Source organism: Ovis canadensis, chromosome X, assembly GCF_042477335.2.
Source record: "Ovis canadensis isolate MfBH-ARS-UI-01 breed Bighorn chromosome X, ARS-UI_OviCan_v2, whole genome shotgun sequence".
NCBI classification, from domain to species: Eukaryota; Metazoa; Chordata; class Mammalia; order Artiodactyla; family Bovidae; genus Ovis; species Ovis canadensis.
This window is the reverse complement of record NC_091727.1, coordinates 140,329,584-140,347,508: the sequence shown is the minus strand read 5'-3', so window position 1 is coordinate 140,347,508 and position 17,925 is coordinate 140,329,584. Positions and strand designations below refer to the sequence as shown.

The 17,925-nt window shown below is 36.4% G+C and overlaps 1 protein-coding gene across 6 annotated transcripts in view; it reads left to right on the top strand.

Annotated features, from left to right (window-relative positions):
• The window catches only part of DIAPH2 (diaphanous related formin 2), a 968,993-nt gene that overhangs the window by 228,768 nt on the left and 722,300 nt on the right, over positions 1-17,925 (top strand). For all 6 annotated transcript variants that reach the window (XM_070291115.1, XM_070291113.1, XM_070291114.1 and 3 more), the window contains one exon: positions 16,834-16,973. In XM_070291115.1, coding sequence (XP_070147216.1) covers positions 16,834-16,973 — 140 coding nt within the window. The remainder of the gene's footprint in view (positions 1-16,833; positions 16,974-17,925) is intronic.

The following is a 17,925-nucleotide window of genomic DNA, read 5'->3' as shown; positions in this document are numbered from 1 at the left end:
AAGCAATGTTTTGTGATGTTTGGTGTATACTATTTGAGAAATAGAATTGGTTCTCATATAGCAGAGATGAAATATTTATCACCAAATGTCTTAAATAACTTATAAATCCATTACTACTATAGAAAATACAAACAAATGTTTGACTTTGTTAGTAAAATCAGTTTTTTTAATTGAAAACAAAAATAATCAACTTCCAGGTGTTCTTTTTTAAACAGATCTTTCCTCTTTTAAACGCTAAACAGAAGGCTATCCTCCTAAAACTGTATTTGACACCAAAGACATCAGTTTCTTTAATTAAGCTGCACATTCATGGAGTAGCTGATTTTATTGTAAATCAGTGTCCTTTTTAATGTTGTAATCATTTAAGAAAAAGATATGTATTATTTTTGGCTGTGCTGAGTGTCCATTGCTCGTCATGAGCTTTCTCTAGCTGCAGTGAATGGGGGCTACTCTCTAGTTGTGGTGTGTGGACTTCTCCTTGCAGTTACTTCTTGTGATGCAGAACAGGACTCTAGGTACCCGGGCCTTAGTAGCTGCGACCCTTGGGCTCAGTATTGTGGCACGTGGCTCAAGAGCATAGGCTCAATAGTTGTGGCACACGGGCTTAGTTGCCCTGCAGCATATGACATTCCTGGACCAGTGATCGAACCCGTGTCCCCTGCATTAGCAGGTGGATTCTCGATCACTGGACCCCAAGGAAGTGTTGCAGTAATTTTTTAGAGGCCAGATGAGAAAAAAGGGTCAGTTACGTATTCAATTGCACGTGTACAACTTAAAGTGTCGCCTCCCTTTCACTTTTTATGTGTGTGTTAGTCGCTTAGTCATGCCCGACTCTTTGCAACCACATGGACTGTAGCCCGCCAGACTCCTCTGTCCATGGGATTTTCCAGGCAGGAATAACTGGAGTGGGTTGCCATTTCCTTTTCCTTTTACTTATTAAAGATTTATACAATATTCTACTCTATACTTCTTACCATCTGCTTCTAAATGTAAGCACTAATAAAATTATCTTGGCCATGTCTTCTCACTGTCTATATATTCTGTGGGACTTTTTTATTTTTATTTTTTTACTTTACAATACTGTATTGGTTTTGCTATACATCGGCATGAATCCGCCACAGGTGTACATGAGTTCCCAATCCTGAACCCCTCTCCCACCTCCCTCCCCTTTTGAACACAACTTTATCACTACTAATGTAAAGGCACTGTTGTTCCATGGTTAAGCACACAGGCCTCAGAGTCAGGCATACTTGGGATCAAATTCAGATTCTTACTAGTAATGTGACCTTGCCCAAGTTTTGAAACCTCAGTTTCTTGATCTGTAAAAATGCAGATAATGTTATCAGGGGCTGCCAAAATCTGGGAAACGTGTTAGTTCCTCTGTCTTACCTGACCCAGCATCCTCATTTACTCCCCTAGGTTCAGTAAGTCTAGGTCCTAGACAACCCCCTTATCCAGTCTTGTCTTTCTAACAGCAATGTTAATAGCTAGCGTGTCATCATATTCTTCCTGAAACAAATCTTCTGCCCCATTCTCTCCCCAGCTGCTTTTCTGCACACCTTACTCTCACCTATGGCAGTTTCTCAGATTTGACCAAAAGATAGACCCTTTTTAAAGGAAGAGCCTTCTTAGAGACCCCAGTGTTGACTTAAAATATTAGTTTCTAAAATATTTATTTGGCTGCACCAAGTCTTAGTTTCGGCATGTGGGATAGTTAGTTGAGGCATATACGATTTAGCTCCCTGACCAGGGACGGAACCCAGGCCCCCTGCATTGGGAGCGTGGAGTCTTAACCACTGGACCACCAGGGAAATCCTGACTTCAGATCTTTTAATTAAACTGTTAAAATGTATGGCAACACAGGATAAAATAGAAACGTTGCCAGTAGAAATTATATACTTTATAAAATAAATATACATATTAAAGAAAAATACAAATTTAAATTAACATTATTTTAAGTGATAAATTATGTTCTGCTGAACCTAAATTGCTAGTAACACTGTGGCATTACTTTTGTTCTCTGTGCTTAGAGTGTCATGTGTGTGTTAGTCGCTCACTCATGTCCTATTCTTTGTGACCCCATGGACTGTAGCCCGCAAGGCTCCTCTGTCCATGGGATTCTCCAGGCAAGAATACTGGAGTGGGTACTGGAGTGGGTTGCCATTCCCTTCTCCAGGGGATCTTCCTGACTCAGGGATCGGCCCTGGGTCTTCTGCAGGGTAGGCACATTCTTTCCCATCTGAGCCACCAGGGAAGCTTAGAGTGCCATAGTATGAGCAAATTCATTCTCTCCGCTGCCAGTGTGTGCCTACCTGTGTGCATGCACGTGGGCTCAGTCGTGTCCAACTCTTTGCGGCACCGTGAACTGTAGCCTGGCAGGCTCCTCTGCAGTGGAATTTTCCAGGCACAGAATACTGAAGTGGGCTGCCATTTCCTACTCCAGGAGATCTTCTGGACTCGGGGATCAAGCCCACATCTCTTGCATCTCCTGGATTGCTTGGTGAATTCTTCACCACTAGTGCCACCCTGGGAAGCCGTTTCTCTACTCCGTCTGTGGTTAAATTTTGATTAACAATTAATTTTGATGACAGCCTGCTGCAATGTCATTTTCTTTGTATTTGGTGCAAATGCACTGTTTTTATACTAAGGCCATCTCTGTTTTCATTAGGTTGAGATAATGAAAGTCATCCTTCCCAGTAACAGTATGATCCTGAAGGCAGATGTGGATGCTGAGTTTAGGTGGCAGGACTTGGGGATAACGTGCTTCCCCCAATAATTCAGTTAATACAGAGCTTTATCATTTTATCTGATGGAATGAAACTGCAGAATTTAAAATTATCTTACACAACTCAGAGACCATTAAGAGTATGTTTGAGGTGCCAGATTTATTGACCTACCAGAAAGTTCCCAAACATGCCTCAGTGTTTACTGTAACTTCTGACTAAAATCACTTTACTGCCTTGGCTGAACATATACTCACTTTTTACAGCTTGCCTGAGCATCTTCCCCCAAATAAAAGCAGAGCATCTATCCTTCAAATTCCTGTATTTCCTATATCTGCTGCTGTGGCATTAGCACATTGTTTCAGAAGTCTGCTTATTGCCCCCCACCACTACCCAAAGAGCAAGGCGTTTGATGGCAAGGGTATGTCTTGGCTTATATCTGTACTCCCAGTTCTGGAACTTCATGGGAACTCAAAAATGTTGAGTGGGGCTATTCTGATAAGAAAAAGACATCATATGCAAAAGAGGGTATTTTTGCAGAAACCGACCACCTAACTAGTCAACGTGTGTGCTGAGAACATGGTAGTCAATTAAAATTTTATATTTAAAAAAGGAAAGCTTCTGTTTTAGGACACAAATGGTGGCATATTCTGAGTCATAGAATCAAAAGGGCAGGACCTTTGAGATCATCCAGCTCAGTGGGTTTAAACTTTATTTAACATCAAAGCAGCTTATCCATTAGAAACCACATGTGAAATAGAAATATATAAATCAGATAAGTGTTCAAATGTCCTCATTCTTGCGAAAGAGAAGATATGGACTCTCCCTCTGTGAGTCTTCCTTAAGGAACTCCATGGGCCCTCAGGATACAGTTTGAAGATAAATAGCATTGTGTACCTGAGATAGAAATCCTTTCCTGAGCGTCTCAGAGAAATAAGCAGCCCAACTCAGCATCACCTGAATCAGGTGACCAGAAACTGCTAATTTCATAACACCAGCATTTCTTTCATTAAGCCAATTTAAAGACATTTCTCTTTAGATCAAGGATAATATATAATGGCAGCAAACATTAATTGAGTGTTGATTATATACCAGGCATTATTGTATTTGACCTGCATTCTTATTTCATCCTCACAACAACTCTGAAGGTAGATACTATATTATTCCTGTTTTGAAGCTAAGGAACGAGGCCCAGGAGGTCAAGTAATAACTTGACTAAATTCACACAGCTTTTAAGGGTAAGGAATATTTCTGAAATTTCTGCTCACCTTTCCTCTTCTTGTTATAATCCAACATTGAAAGCAAATTGTACCTTCTTGAAAATAGTTCTGCCCTGTCTTCCAAAAGGAACTCTCTGGTTTAGATTTCTAGCTGGTTTCTGAGAATAATTTGCTAGCCACACAGTCTCAGACAAGTCATGACTTCTCCATCGCTCAATTTTCACAGGTGTAAAAAGAAAAAAACATGGTTTTAGCAGTATTGTCTCTTGGTATTAGATGAAAAAATACATAGGAAAAGTTCTGAAGCTGTTTTGGCTATAGAAATATAAGGCCTTTTGATATATAAATTTATGAATCTCATTCAGTGCTGAAGACATAAATACATGTCAGTTAATCATAGATCTTTTACTCTTCTTTGTTTTTCTATGCCTTGATTGTTTTATTATTGATGCACTATTGATAAAGGTAGGCAAGTTGAATAAGATTCAGCGTGTTCATTTTGGCTGACAGCACTTAGTAAAATGTTTATAAGGCTAGAGGTCTAAAAATAATAGGGACTTTTTTGTTTTGTGGAAGGAATTTTTCTTTCATTTACAATTTATAGCTTCATTAACTACTTAAGATAGAGTTTCTTCTAGGCTATAGGAAACTTTAATAATCTGTAAAAGTATTATTAGACTGGCTTTGTTACAGTATCTAAAATTACTCTTAGAGTTAGATATAAAAATGGTAAAGCAGGGAGTGAAAACATACTTAAATATCTTTTTTTAATTAAAAAATTTAATCAAAGTGTAATTGATTTGCTGTGTTTCAGATGTACATGTCTGTCTGCCTATCTCTATATATTTTTCAGATTATTTTCCATTATATGTTTTCATAAGATTAAATATAGTTCCTTGTGCTATATGAGCCTACAGATAAAGTTGCAAAGATTTAAAATACACACACACACACACACAGATGCAAGTTACGCTAAGGAACTCTCATTAGGATTGGTGGGTTTTCTCAGTGCTATACAGTAGTAGGTCCTTGTTCATTATCTATTGTAAATATAGTAATGTGCATCTGTTATTCTCAAATTGCCAATTTATCCCTCCCCCGCTTCCCTTTCCATAACCTTAAATTTGTTTTCTGAGTATCTTAAATATCTGAATATCTTATGCTTAAATATAGTCTTTGCCTGACTTAACAAACGCTGATGAAGCATTCCCTATTATTCTTATCTTTAAATGGTACATGAAGAAACTGGCTATGCTAAATACGCTGGTATCTTATTGGACATCATCATCGGTCAAATTTTGCGCATTTTCTTGTTGTTTTTTTTTTTTTTTCCATAGATGAGGCTTTTCTGTTTGAAAGGGTAATATGCTTTTTCTCCCTTCATAGAGCAGTAGAGTCAATGTAATGGCAGTACAAAATAGAGGAAACAGACACCTGTAAGGGTTCTTAACTTGTTTTGTACCATGAACCCCTCTGACAGTCTGGTGAGCCTATGGGAACCTTTTCAGAATCATGTTTTTAAATGTAAAACACAAATTGTTGTTATTTAGTCACCAAGTCATATCTGACTCTTTTGCGAGCCCACCAGGCTCCTCTGTCCATAGCGGGACAAGGCATTGCCTGTCCATTCTCCAGGCAAGAAAACTGAAGTGGGTTACCATGCCTACTTCCAGGGGATCTTCCTGATCCAGGGATTGAGCTTGCACCTCCTGCATTGGCAGGCGGATTCTTTACCACTGAGCCACCTGGGAAGCCCACAACCCAAACTACATAGGATTAAAAAGGAAACTATATTAAAATATACTCATCAAAGTATTTTTTAAACTTTATGACACATTCCAGAGAAATAGAAACTTACATTTGCACAAAAATCTGAGCTTGGAGATCGTAGCTGTTTTGTTCATAATAGACCAAAATTGGAAACAAGGGCTTCCCTGGTGGTCCACCAGTTAAGAATCCACCTGCCAATGTAAGGGCCATAGGTTCCATCCCTGGTCCGGGAACTAAGATCCCACATGCTGGGGGCAAGTAAGCCCGTGTGCCACCAGCTACTGAACCCGAGCGCCCTAAAGCCCATGCTCCACAAAAAGAGAAACCACCACAATGAGAAGCTCTGCACCACAACTTGAGTAGGCCTTGCTTGTTGCAACTAGAGAGAGCCTATGAGCAGCCACGAGAAACCTGTGCGCAGAAATGAAGACCCAGCACTGCCCATTCCCCCCAAAAACCCCTAAACTAAAAAAACAACTGGAAACAACCCAAATGTCCTCAATGGGTGAATGGCTAAATAACTGTAGTATATCCATACCATGGGCTATTTCTTGGCAATAAACAGGAATAAACTGTTGATATCTGGAATTTTTGTATGACTCTCCAGTGCATTATGCTAAGTGAAAAAAACCCATGCCAAAAGTTCACCATATAATTGCCTTTATATGACATTCTTGAAAGGACAAAATTACAGAAATAGAGAATAGATTAGTAGTTGCTAGGAGGGGAGGGTTGTGGTTATAAAAGGGCAAAATGAGGCATCCTTGTGGCAATGGGATTATTCTGTGTCTTGACTTTGGTGGTGGGATACATGAACCTCGTGAATCAGATGGAAGAATCTGCCTGCAGTGCAGGAGATCTGGGATTGATCCCTGGGTCAGGAAGATCCCCTGGAGAAGGGAATGACAACCTACTCAAATATTCTTGCAAGGGAAAGTCCATGGGCAGAGGACTGTGGCAGGCTAAAGTCCATGGTGTCACAAAGAGTTGGACACGAGTGAACGGCTAACTCTTTCACTACAGGAATCTACAGGTGATCAAGTTGCAAAGAACTAAAATACACACACACACACACACATACATGCAAGTGCAAGATAAACTAAGGAACTCTCATTAGAAATAGGTGGTTTTCTCAATGTCAGTATCCCAGTTGAGATACTGTAATACAGTTTTGCAAGACATCATCACCGGGTGAAAACAGAGGCTCTGCGAATTTTTGTTATAACTGGATGCATATTTAAATTATCTCAAAATGTTTAATTAAAAAATCTAGACAGTAATGGGCTTTCTTTAAAAGATTTGTTAAATACCAGGACAAAGTGTGAGCTCATATAACTAGGGGAAATTTGAAGAAATGGTGGTATTTTAATATACCACCAAAAATGTGGGATGTATGTATCATAGGAAAGTATCTGTGACTTCTGTTAGTCACAGTGACCAAATTGTAGGTGCTACTTATGCCACTATTGTCTGTTGCCTGCATTCATAATTGAAAGAGATGAGCTGAATTCAAGTCAGTGATTACTGAAAATTAAGATGTCATTTTTTCCTTTCCAGTTTACATGCTCCATGAATTGGGACCCAGAGTTAAGAAACCCCTGCTAACTTTTTCTCTGTTTAGATTTCATTATCTGATATATCTCTAGGGCTTCTGTCAAATGAAATATAAACATAATGCTTAAACTTTCTTTTATCAAGTATAGTGGGTGGTGATGAGGTCTCATAAAAAATGCTAGTAGGCACACTTTATAGTTTTAAAGATTTAATGGGTGTCCATTCACCATGTACATTGTTCATTATAATTGATAAATACTAGTTTTAAAAGGCAAGTATGAATAGATTTTAAGTATGGGGTAAAGCACATATTTATTATATTTGATATGAAAAAGAACCATGTAATACTGATTGCTTATTACAGAAATTTTTGAATATCATTAAATATTTTAATTAGATTCTAACAAATCATTTAATGGTGGTTTCACTTTTCATTATTACTGTCTCTGAGAGTACCTTGATCAGATAAGGCTGTTGTTTTACAAGAAATGAAATTTAGTGTTTAGGGATCAACATTCCACTTATTAAAATAGCACCCTTTTGTCTTGGTCAGTGATAAAAATTAAAATTTATTGTGTTTAACTGAGTAATTATTTGGTGTTATTATGAACTATTTTTTTCTATAGTCTACAAATTAAATATGTGTTTCACAACAGAAGATATAAAAATAGGGCCACTGAATTTAAATAACTGTTTTCAGGTTTCCTTGTGTACTTGACATTTCTAATAGTACATGTGCTGAAAGAATGATTTAAGTATTCATTCTGAAATGGTCTTGTGTGTGTGTGGTAGTCACTCAGTCGTGTCTGACTCTTTGAACCCATGGACTATAGCTCACCAAGGCTTCTATGTGCATGGGATTCTCCAGGCAAGAATACTGGAGTGTATTGCCATTGCCTTCTCCAGAGGATCTTCCTGACCCAGGGATCAAACCCTGATCTCCTGCATCGCAGGCAGATTCTTTACCATTTGAGTTACAGGGAAGTCTGAGATTCTGTAATTTGTGGGTAAAATGCTTAATCTGGTATTTAATATGTTAAAGCTTCAATAAGTAAACAAGAAATTTTTTCTTACAGAAAACCTTATAATTAAAACATTTTAGATAATTATGCTTAAATAATCTTAGTTAAATCCTTTGGAGACAGATCATATGTATAATCTGAAGAATGATGATGTTTTTACACTGTACCTCTTAACCCCCTTCACTTATTTTGCCCATCCTCCTATCATCATCCTCATGACAACCACCACTTTGCTTTCTGTATTCTGAGTCTGTTCCTATTTTGTTTTGTATGTTTGTTTATTTTGTATTTTAGATTCCACATACAAGTGAAATTATACAGTATTTGTCTTTGTCTGACTTAGTCCTAATATATTCTATAGGAGCTGCATATAGTAATATTGATCCTAATATTCTGTAGAACCAACCATGTTGTGGCAATGGCAAGAGTTTATTCTTTCTGTGGCTGAATAATGTTCCATGTATATATAAATATGGCACATTTCCTTTATTCATTCATCTATCAAGAGGCACTTAGGTTGCTTCCACATCTTGGCTATTATAAATAATGCTGCACTGAAATGTAGGGCTACATGTTTTAGCATTAATGTGAAGCCATGCTTGCATTCCTGGAGTGAATTCCACTTGATCATGGTATGTGATGTATTTTTAATATACTGTTTAACTTGGTTTGTTCATATTTTTTTAAGAATTGAAGACCATTAATCAAAACTTTGTCATTTTCAGTATTTTTGAATATTTTGTATTGAGGTACAGCCAGTTAACAATGTTGAGATGTTTTCGGTTGAAAAGTGAATGTACTCAGCCATATATATATATGCATGCATCCATTCTCCCGCAAACTCCATCCCATCCAGGCTGCAACATAACATTGAACAAAGTTCCATGTTCTGTACAGTAGGTCCTTGTTGGTTATGGTTTGCTCATATTTTGTTGAGGATTTTTTCAACTATGTTCATCAGGGATATAGGCTTGTGATTTTTTTTTTAATCATTGTATCTTTATTCGGTTTTGGTATGAGTAATGATGGCCTCATAAAATGAGTTTGGAAGTGCTCCTTCCTCTTTAGTTTTTGGGAATAATTTGAAAAAGATAGGCATTAACTCTTCTTTAAATGTTTGGTAGAATTCACCTGTGAAGCCATCTCGATTAGAACTTTGTTTGGAGTTCTTTGATTATTCAGTTTAATTACTAGTAATTACCTATTCATATTTTCTATTTCTTCATGACTGAATCTGGGAAGATTTTGTGTTTCTAGGAGTTTATTCATTTCTTTTTACTTGTCTAATTTGTTGGTGTATAATTGTTCTTAGTAATCTCCTATCTTTTGTGTTTTTGTGCTTTTGCTTGTAAATTCTCTTTCATTCATGATTTTATTTGGGGCCCCTCTGTTTCTTTCTTGATGAATTTAGCTAAAGGCTTATCAATTTTGTTTACGGTTTCAAAGAACCAGCTCTTTGTTTTATTAATCTTTTCTTTCTTTCTTTTGTTTCTATTTCATTTATTTCCTGTTTGATCTTTACTATTTCCTTCCTCTACCAACTTTGGTTTCATTTTCTTCTTATTTTTCTAGTTCCATTAAATGTAATGTTAGGTTTGTTTGTTTCTTGCGATAGGCCTGTATTGCTATGAGTTTAGCTCTTAGAACTGCTTTTCCTGTGTACAAAGATTTTGGAATGTTCTGTTTGCATTTGTGTTGTTTCAGGGTATTTTTTGACTTGTTTTTTTGCATTCTTTGTTGACCCATTGGTTGCTAATAACAGGTTGTTTAATCTCCATGTTTTCTTTTCCAGTTTTTTGTTATTGATTTCTAGTTTTATACCCTTGTGCAAAAGATGCTTCATATGATTTCAATCTTAGTAAATTTTGAGACTTTTTTTCTTACTTTACATTTGATCTATCCTGGATAATGTTCCATGTGCACCTGAAAACAATGTGTATTCTGCTGTTTTTAGATGCAGTGTCCTGTATATATATTGTTCATCTTGTCTAATGTGTTTTTTAAGGCTAATGTTTCCTTACTGATCTTCTATCTGTATGATCTATCCATTGATGTAAGGATAGTAGGGTCTTAAAGTCCCGCACTGTTATTGTATTGTTATCTCTTTATTCCCTTATCTCTGTGAATATTAGCTTTATATATTTAGGTTCTTCTTTGTTGGGTGCATAAATATTTATACATGTTACATCTTCTTGTTGGATGGGCTGCTTTATTGTTATGTAATGCCCTTCTTTGAGTTTTGTTACTGTTTCTGTTTTAAAATCTATTTTGTCTGATATAAATCTTGCTACCCAACCTTCCTTTTCATTTCTGTTTGCACAGTATATCTTTTTCCATCCCCTTATTCTAAGTCAGTGAGTTTCTTTAGGTTTTAAGTTAGTCTCCTGTAGGCAGCATTATTATTATACCTGTAGAAAGGCATTATTTTTTCATCTGTTCAGCTACTCTGTGTCTTTTGATTAGGCCATTTATTCCATTTAAGGTAATTTTTGGTAGGTAGAATATTCCATTTAAAGTAAATGACAGGTATATATTTATTGTAATTTGTTGGTTGTTTTCTGGCAGGTTTTGTAATTCTTTTTTGTTTTTTCTTCTCTTTCTCTATTCTCTTGTGATTTGACCATTATATTTAGATGCCTTTCTCATTTTCTTTTATGTATTTACTGTAATTATTTTTGTTTGGTTACTGTTAGGTTCACATAAGTTTATAACATTCTCTATTAAGTTAATAGTAACTTAATGTTGAACACATTCCAAACTTTATATTTCTCCCCTCATGTCTTATGTTTTAATTGACACAGTTTACATTTATATTTCATACATCCTTTAATTACTGGTTTTAAAAATAGTACTACTCCTCCTGTCTTTTACCCTTCATACTTGCTTTGTAAGTGATTGCTCCACTATGCTTATTATTTCTTTATGTTTTCCAATGAGATTTTTACTTAGGTATGTGTTCTTATTATCAATTAGTCCTTTTCTTTTTAACTTACTGAATTCCCTTTAACATTTCTTGTAAGGCTGTCTTGGTGGTAAAGAATTCCTTTTCTTTTGCTTCTCTGGAAACCTCTTCATTTCTCCTCTGATTCTGAATGATTGCCTCATTTAGAGAATTTTTGGTTAGCAAGTTTTTCCTTCAGCATTATTCCTATATCTTGCCACTCCCTTCTGACCTGTAAAGTTTCTGCAAAAGATCTACTGATAGCCTTATGGGATTTCCTTTGTATCTAGTAAGTTGCTTTTATCTTTCTCTTTCTAGGATTCTATCTTTATCCGTTACTTTTTTCATTGTAATTATAATACATCTCATTTTTTTTCTCTTTTTGGGTTCATATTGTTTGGAATTTTCTGGAGTTTGTGGACCTGGATATCTGTTTTCCTTCCACAGATTCAGGAAGTTTTCAGCATTATTTGCTCAAATAATTTTTCTGACATCTTGTCTTTTCTTGTGACCTCAATGATGCAGATATTATTCTGCTTGATGTTAGGATATGTTCTCTTATTCTATGTTTTACATTTGACCTCTGAAAAGGTCTTAATTATAAGCTATATGTCCTGCAATGAGAAATGACACTATATGAATTTATCTTGTGATACTACTTTTCTGTATATGTTTTTATCTCACAGACCTTAAATGGATAATATTAGTATATTTTACACTATATTTTCATGCAATTAAATTGTCAGTGCAAATTGCATACAAATTGTTTAAATGTTGTAGTGATATATTTGTTTAAAAGTACCTTTTATATTTTAGGACTAAATTAATTATCTCTAATAGATTCCATTTACAAGATGCTTTTCTTGTATAAAAGAGAGAGGTCACCAAACGTTTCACCAGCATATTCAGCTTGGTATAGCCCACCAGAAACATCACTTGTAGAATAAATACGTAGATCAGCTTGTATTGTGCGCATGTTTTTTGTTTCCTTTTCTACTGGAATTCATGGAACTGATGATGAGGAAAATGGCTTGCTATTTCTTATGCATTTAAACTTATAGGAGCCTCTCAAAAACAATGCTGTGACCCTTTTTAGATATAATTCCCAATTTGTTAATCTGTAACATTGCTTCTTTCAGAAAACTGAACTCAAAGATAAGACACTTACTTGGTTGAAGTAGCTAAAGTAACCTGACTACATTAGAGTTTATAAATCATGGTCAATAAGAATAATGATATTACTGCTTTCATGACAATAATATTGTCCTTCCTATTTGAAGATTATACCATTAATAGTGATTGTTATTTGTGTGCACTCTGTAGTTGAAAAGACTTGTGTACAATTAATGGTTTTTCCCAGTGTCTGCAGCAAGACACCTTTACAGCTTAGAATGTGGAACCTTTCCTCAATTTATAACTAAGTCTGTATTTACATTAAAGAATAACAGGTCATACTCAGACCAATTCAATTTAAAATCAGAAGTGATATCTCTACTGCAATCTTAAAATAGCTTTTTAGAATATTGCATGTCTGATTTTGATATGAAAATTTCATATTAGAGTAGCATGATTGTAAACTGAACTGAAGTTTCTTTTGGTTCTTTGTGTAGTGTTTTAGAATAATACAAACACAGTCATACTGACAAGTATCTCCATTCTAATGATTTTCAAATTAAGGAATGGTTTCAAATTAGGAAAGCTCTTTGTTCACCTAGCTTTGGAATACCATGATGTGTGCTAATTGCTGACTTTGTCTGCATTATTTTTTAAAGATCAAATGGGCACAGTGGTAATTTTCATTAATCTCGTACAGAGCAGCTAATTAAAATTTCCATTATTATCAATCCATTATCTAGTTGTTTCCTTTGTTCAGTATCAGAACAGGATGTTAATAATAAGCCATTCTTGTATTACAGTTCTATTAAATATAGTGAGAATTAGTTTAATCTATTGCACTGTTTTGTCTTTAGGTGATTTCTTTAATGTTATGTTGTACCATATTGATTATGCTGAAGATACTTTGACATTTTGTAATAGAGGTTTCAGAATTAAAAACTTGTTTCATTCTTTTTTTTTTCCTTTACGAAATGTCGAGAAAAAGTGACATATAGTTAAAGAAGAAAAGTAACCCAAGGACCAGAATGTTGGTGTTTTATCCTCACAACCTCATTAATTACCTGTAGCTAGGGTCATGCAAATCAATCTGATTCCCTATTTCTATAATGGTAGTATTAGCAGGGCTGTCTTTAAGGGCCAGGCCAGCCTTTGTATGCTGTTTCTATCATGTTTTCATAATTCTCAGGTATGAACTACTGTTAAAACCCCAAAGTCCTTCTAAACTTGGTAAAAGGCATTTGGTCTATAAAGTTATATATTTTCTGTCTTGCTCCATTATATTGCTTGTTTTCATTCTGTATAACCATAGAGTATCCTCAATTGTGAAATTTAAACCAATTTCTAGGACTTGGGGGAGAGGTGAGTCCCAAGGTGATAGACTGACCCAGTGGTTCCTTAAAGAATCTCTCACCCACAACCATGTAGAAGAAGAGAAGTTACCGTTTTCTCAGTACCTTACTCTGTCTGTGGTACAACATACATATGTGCGTGTTTGCTCTGTTGTGTTTGAGTCTTTGTGATCCTGTGGAGTTTAGCCCACCAGGCTCCTCTGTCCATGGAATTTTCCAGGCAAAGATACCAGAGCAGATTGCCATTTCCTCCTCTGGGGAATCTCTTGTGTCTCCTGCATTGGCAGGCAGATGCTTTATCACTGAGCCACACGGGAAGCCACAGCATATATGAAATGTTTCTTGTTTTTCGCACTTTGATATGCATTGTCTGACTTAATCCTCATAACAAATATGAGGGATTGGTATTTATTACCCCTGAATCAAGCATGAGCAATCATTTTTGTAGAGATCTGTTCAGTCATCTGAGCAAAGATTACCTAGAAGGTAAATGAGGGGGTCTTGATGCATACCTAATGGCAGTTTGAGCCATTCCCAGCATACCGTATACTATCTAAAGTTACCTTATGCTAGCATCTCTGGGAGAAGGCAATGGCACCCCACTCCAGTGCTCTTGCCTGGAAAATCCCGTGGATGGAGGAGCCTGGTAGGCTGAGTCCATGGGGTCGCGAAGAGTCAGACACGACTGAGCGACTTCACTTTCCCTTTTCACTTTCCTGCATTGGAGAAGGAAATGGCAACCCACTCCAGTGTTCTTGCCTGGAGAATCCCAGGGACGGGGGAGCCTGGTGGGCTGCCATCTGTGGGGTTGCACAGAATCTGACACGACTGAAGCGACTTAGCAGCAGCAGCGGCGGCAGCATCTCTGAATATATTGTAATGCAATGTCTCAGAACTGTAATATGCTGAAGTGAAACTACACTGAATTTGAAAGCTTTGGCATGTTGAAGGTCACCAGTCATTCACCTTTTTGGTTATTCACCCTTCATATATCCATCATTCATTTAAGAAATATATGTTGGGTACTTAACTCTGTGCCAAGCACTGTGTTAATATCTAGAGATAGAGGAGTGAACAGGTTAGGCAAGTTTCCTGCTTTGTGGAGCTTATATTTTAATGAGACGTACACAGTAAACAAGTATATAAAGCAGTAAACTTATATAAAGCTAATAGGATAAGTGAGATTTAAAATGATGTTGTGATGATAAGTGCAGTGTTAAGATGGGAAGACTGATGGCATGAGACATAAATGATGAGAACCAGCAATAGAGAGGCCAGAGTCTTCCAGGCAGAAAAAACAGCAAATACAAAGATCATTCCACAGGACTAAGCCCTGTATATATAAAGCCTCCGGGGTAGGATCAGTATGGCCTTGTCATCCATTAATTGAGAAAATAAATTTGGGGGTCCTATGAAAGTGGAATGTGACTTCAGATCTGCAAAATTTTATGCTATAAATGTTTACTTGCTAGTCCTTGTGGATCTGTAGCCTTAAGAGCTGGGCAAATGCGTTACAGAAATTTAAAAATGATTTCAAGGTGATGGTTTTACTTACTGTGCCGTTTACATGGTGATTTATTCAGTAGACTTCCTGAATATCTACTGTCCAACTGGAGTGAAACTCTGAAATTGTATTCCTTGTTCTTTCATTATTATGGACAGATTCCGTAATGGCACACTTTCGCTGATGCTCACTAAATGCCAGCACTGTGTTAGCCACTTGGCATACATGGAGCTTCCAGTCTAGAACAGAAAGAGGCACATGTAATGAACTCTGCCCCAATGTCTTAAGTGCTGTAATAGTGTAAGTGCTGTGGTGGTGTGAGGGAATGGTTTTTGTACACGAGACTTTATCAGACTTTAAGCATTTACTATTTAATGGGATAAAAAAACGCATACATTAAGAATGATTGACAGTTTCTATACCAGGAGGCATTTTCAATAAAAAGCCAAGTGTTAGGAAACCCTAGGGAATCTATTTCTCATTACTAACATATTGTTTTTTTTTTAACTCTATATCCTCTAATGACATAACTTCTATCAAATTGAAAAAAATTGCTTTCCTATTTCTAGCTTAGGTACTTAGCAAAAACTGAGTGTAATTCATATGAATTTACAAAATGGGCTCCAAGCTAGAGTTTTAATCCAGGGGAATACATTAGTAATATAGGAAAGGGGCAGTTATGATTATGTATGATTATGTAGATCTGGGATCTGAAACTATGAATTATTAGAACCATGAATGTGTTGATGATGTTTTTCTCCCAGCCTTTTCCCCAAATGACTTACATAGTTATGGCAAGGTGATGAAGCTCAGAAGCTGTGATGAGATAATGAGTTCTAGAAATAATCCTGTGTATGTTGAAAATTAAGCTAAAAGCTAGTCACTATCAGATAAATGCATTTAATGACTTCTAAAGATTAATCGATAGCATGGGAGTAGCATTGTTCGGAAGGAATAGTTGGGAACTGCTGAATGCTTTAGACAAACATGCTAATTGGAGACTATATTGTCTTAGATTTTAATAACCATTTTCACTTGGTTTTGCAATAGGGTGATATTCTGACATATTTCAATAGATTTGGGTTATATATAATGTATTACATTATAGTTTATAGAATAGAAGTAACTAGTAAACTTAATAAAATGATTTCTAAATGTATGTCCTACAAGTAAAGGAGGACCAGCTAATGTTAATCCTAATGCTTGGATTTTAAATTTAAGCATTAATGCTGCTACTGCTAAGTCACTTCAGTCGTGTCCGACTCTGCGTGACCCCATGGACTGCAGCCTACCAGGCTCCTCCGTCCATGGGATTTTACAGGCAAGGGTACTGGAGTGGGGTGCCATTGCCTTCTCCGAGCATTAATGCTACTCAAGTCCATATTCTGTTCAGGTCATAATCACCATCAGTGTAATTTTCTTTTAAATGAGGTTGAGGAGAGTGTTGAAGTATATACAACATGTCTTTACCATGTCAATTCTAGATGACCAAGAGATTTTAAATGCCTGACACTCTGCACACATTTTTTAATAGTAAAATATTTACATATTCTATGCATTATTTTATTTCAAAAGTTTTTAATAAAACCTTGTTGTTTGTCTAAAAGAATTTCTTTTTTTTTCCTATTTAATAGGGAGGACTGAAAAACAGCAAACATGAATGCACCCTGTCTTCGCAAGAATATGTTCATGAATTACGATCTGGTATTTCTGATGAGAAACTCCTTAACTGCCTAGAATCTCTGAGGGTTTCTTTAACCAGCAATCCTGTCAGGTCAGTGCTTTTTACTGTTTTGGTGCGATTCATACAATGTGTACTGTATATAATTGTTGGGAATATAATCACATCATTTTAACCTCAAGATTTCATGACCAGATGACTGATGTTAGCTAATAAAACAATGTCTAATTGTGAGGTCTAAACATTAAAAAGTATATAGTTAATCTGATCTCCAATAACGTGCAATTTTAAGAATACAAGTATTACTTGGATGGTTAAGTCCTCAATGATTATGTAAAATATGGGTCCACAGGCTAAATGTCCGCATTTATATGAAAGTCTCTACTCAGATAACAATTATTATATGTTTATTTGTAAAATAAATTACATATACGGCTCTTTTATTCTCTTTTAAGAAACTTACTTTAGTTTTGGTTGCACTGGGTCTTCATTGCTGCCTGTGGACCTTCCCTAGCTGTGGTGAGCAGGGGCTCCTCTTGGTTGCAGTGTGCTGACCTCTCATTGTGGCGGCTTCTCGTTGCAAAGCACAGGCTCTAGGTGCGCCAGCTTTAGTAGTCGCAGTATGCAGGCTCAGTAGTGTGGCTTGCAGGCTCTAGAGGTGGGCTCAGCAGTTGTGGAGCTCGTGCCCAGCCAGTCACTGGCATGTGGAACCCTCCCAGACCAAGGACTGAACCCACGTCTCTGCACTGGCAGGTGGATGCCCATATACTGTGCCGCCAGGGAAGTCTGACATTATTCCTTTTTAACTTGAGAAGTAAATAGTATTTTGTATTCTCTTACAAGTTTTAGATATTTATTCACACTTTTATGTAATTTGGGATAGCAAAAATCAGTTTATTTTACCCAGTAAAGTAAATAGGAGAATATTAATAAACTCCTTAAAAATCTACACATTTAGGTGTGAAGGATTTTTAAGGAAGAAGTTCTTGCTAGTGGTAGATTCCAATAACTGGTGTACTTTTATCAACCATAAAAAACCTTTAAG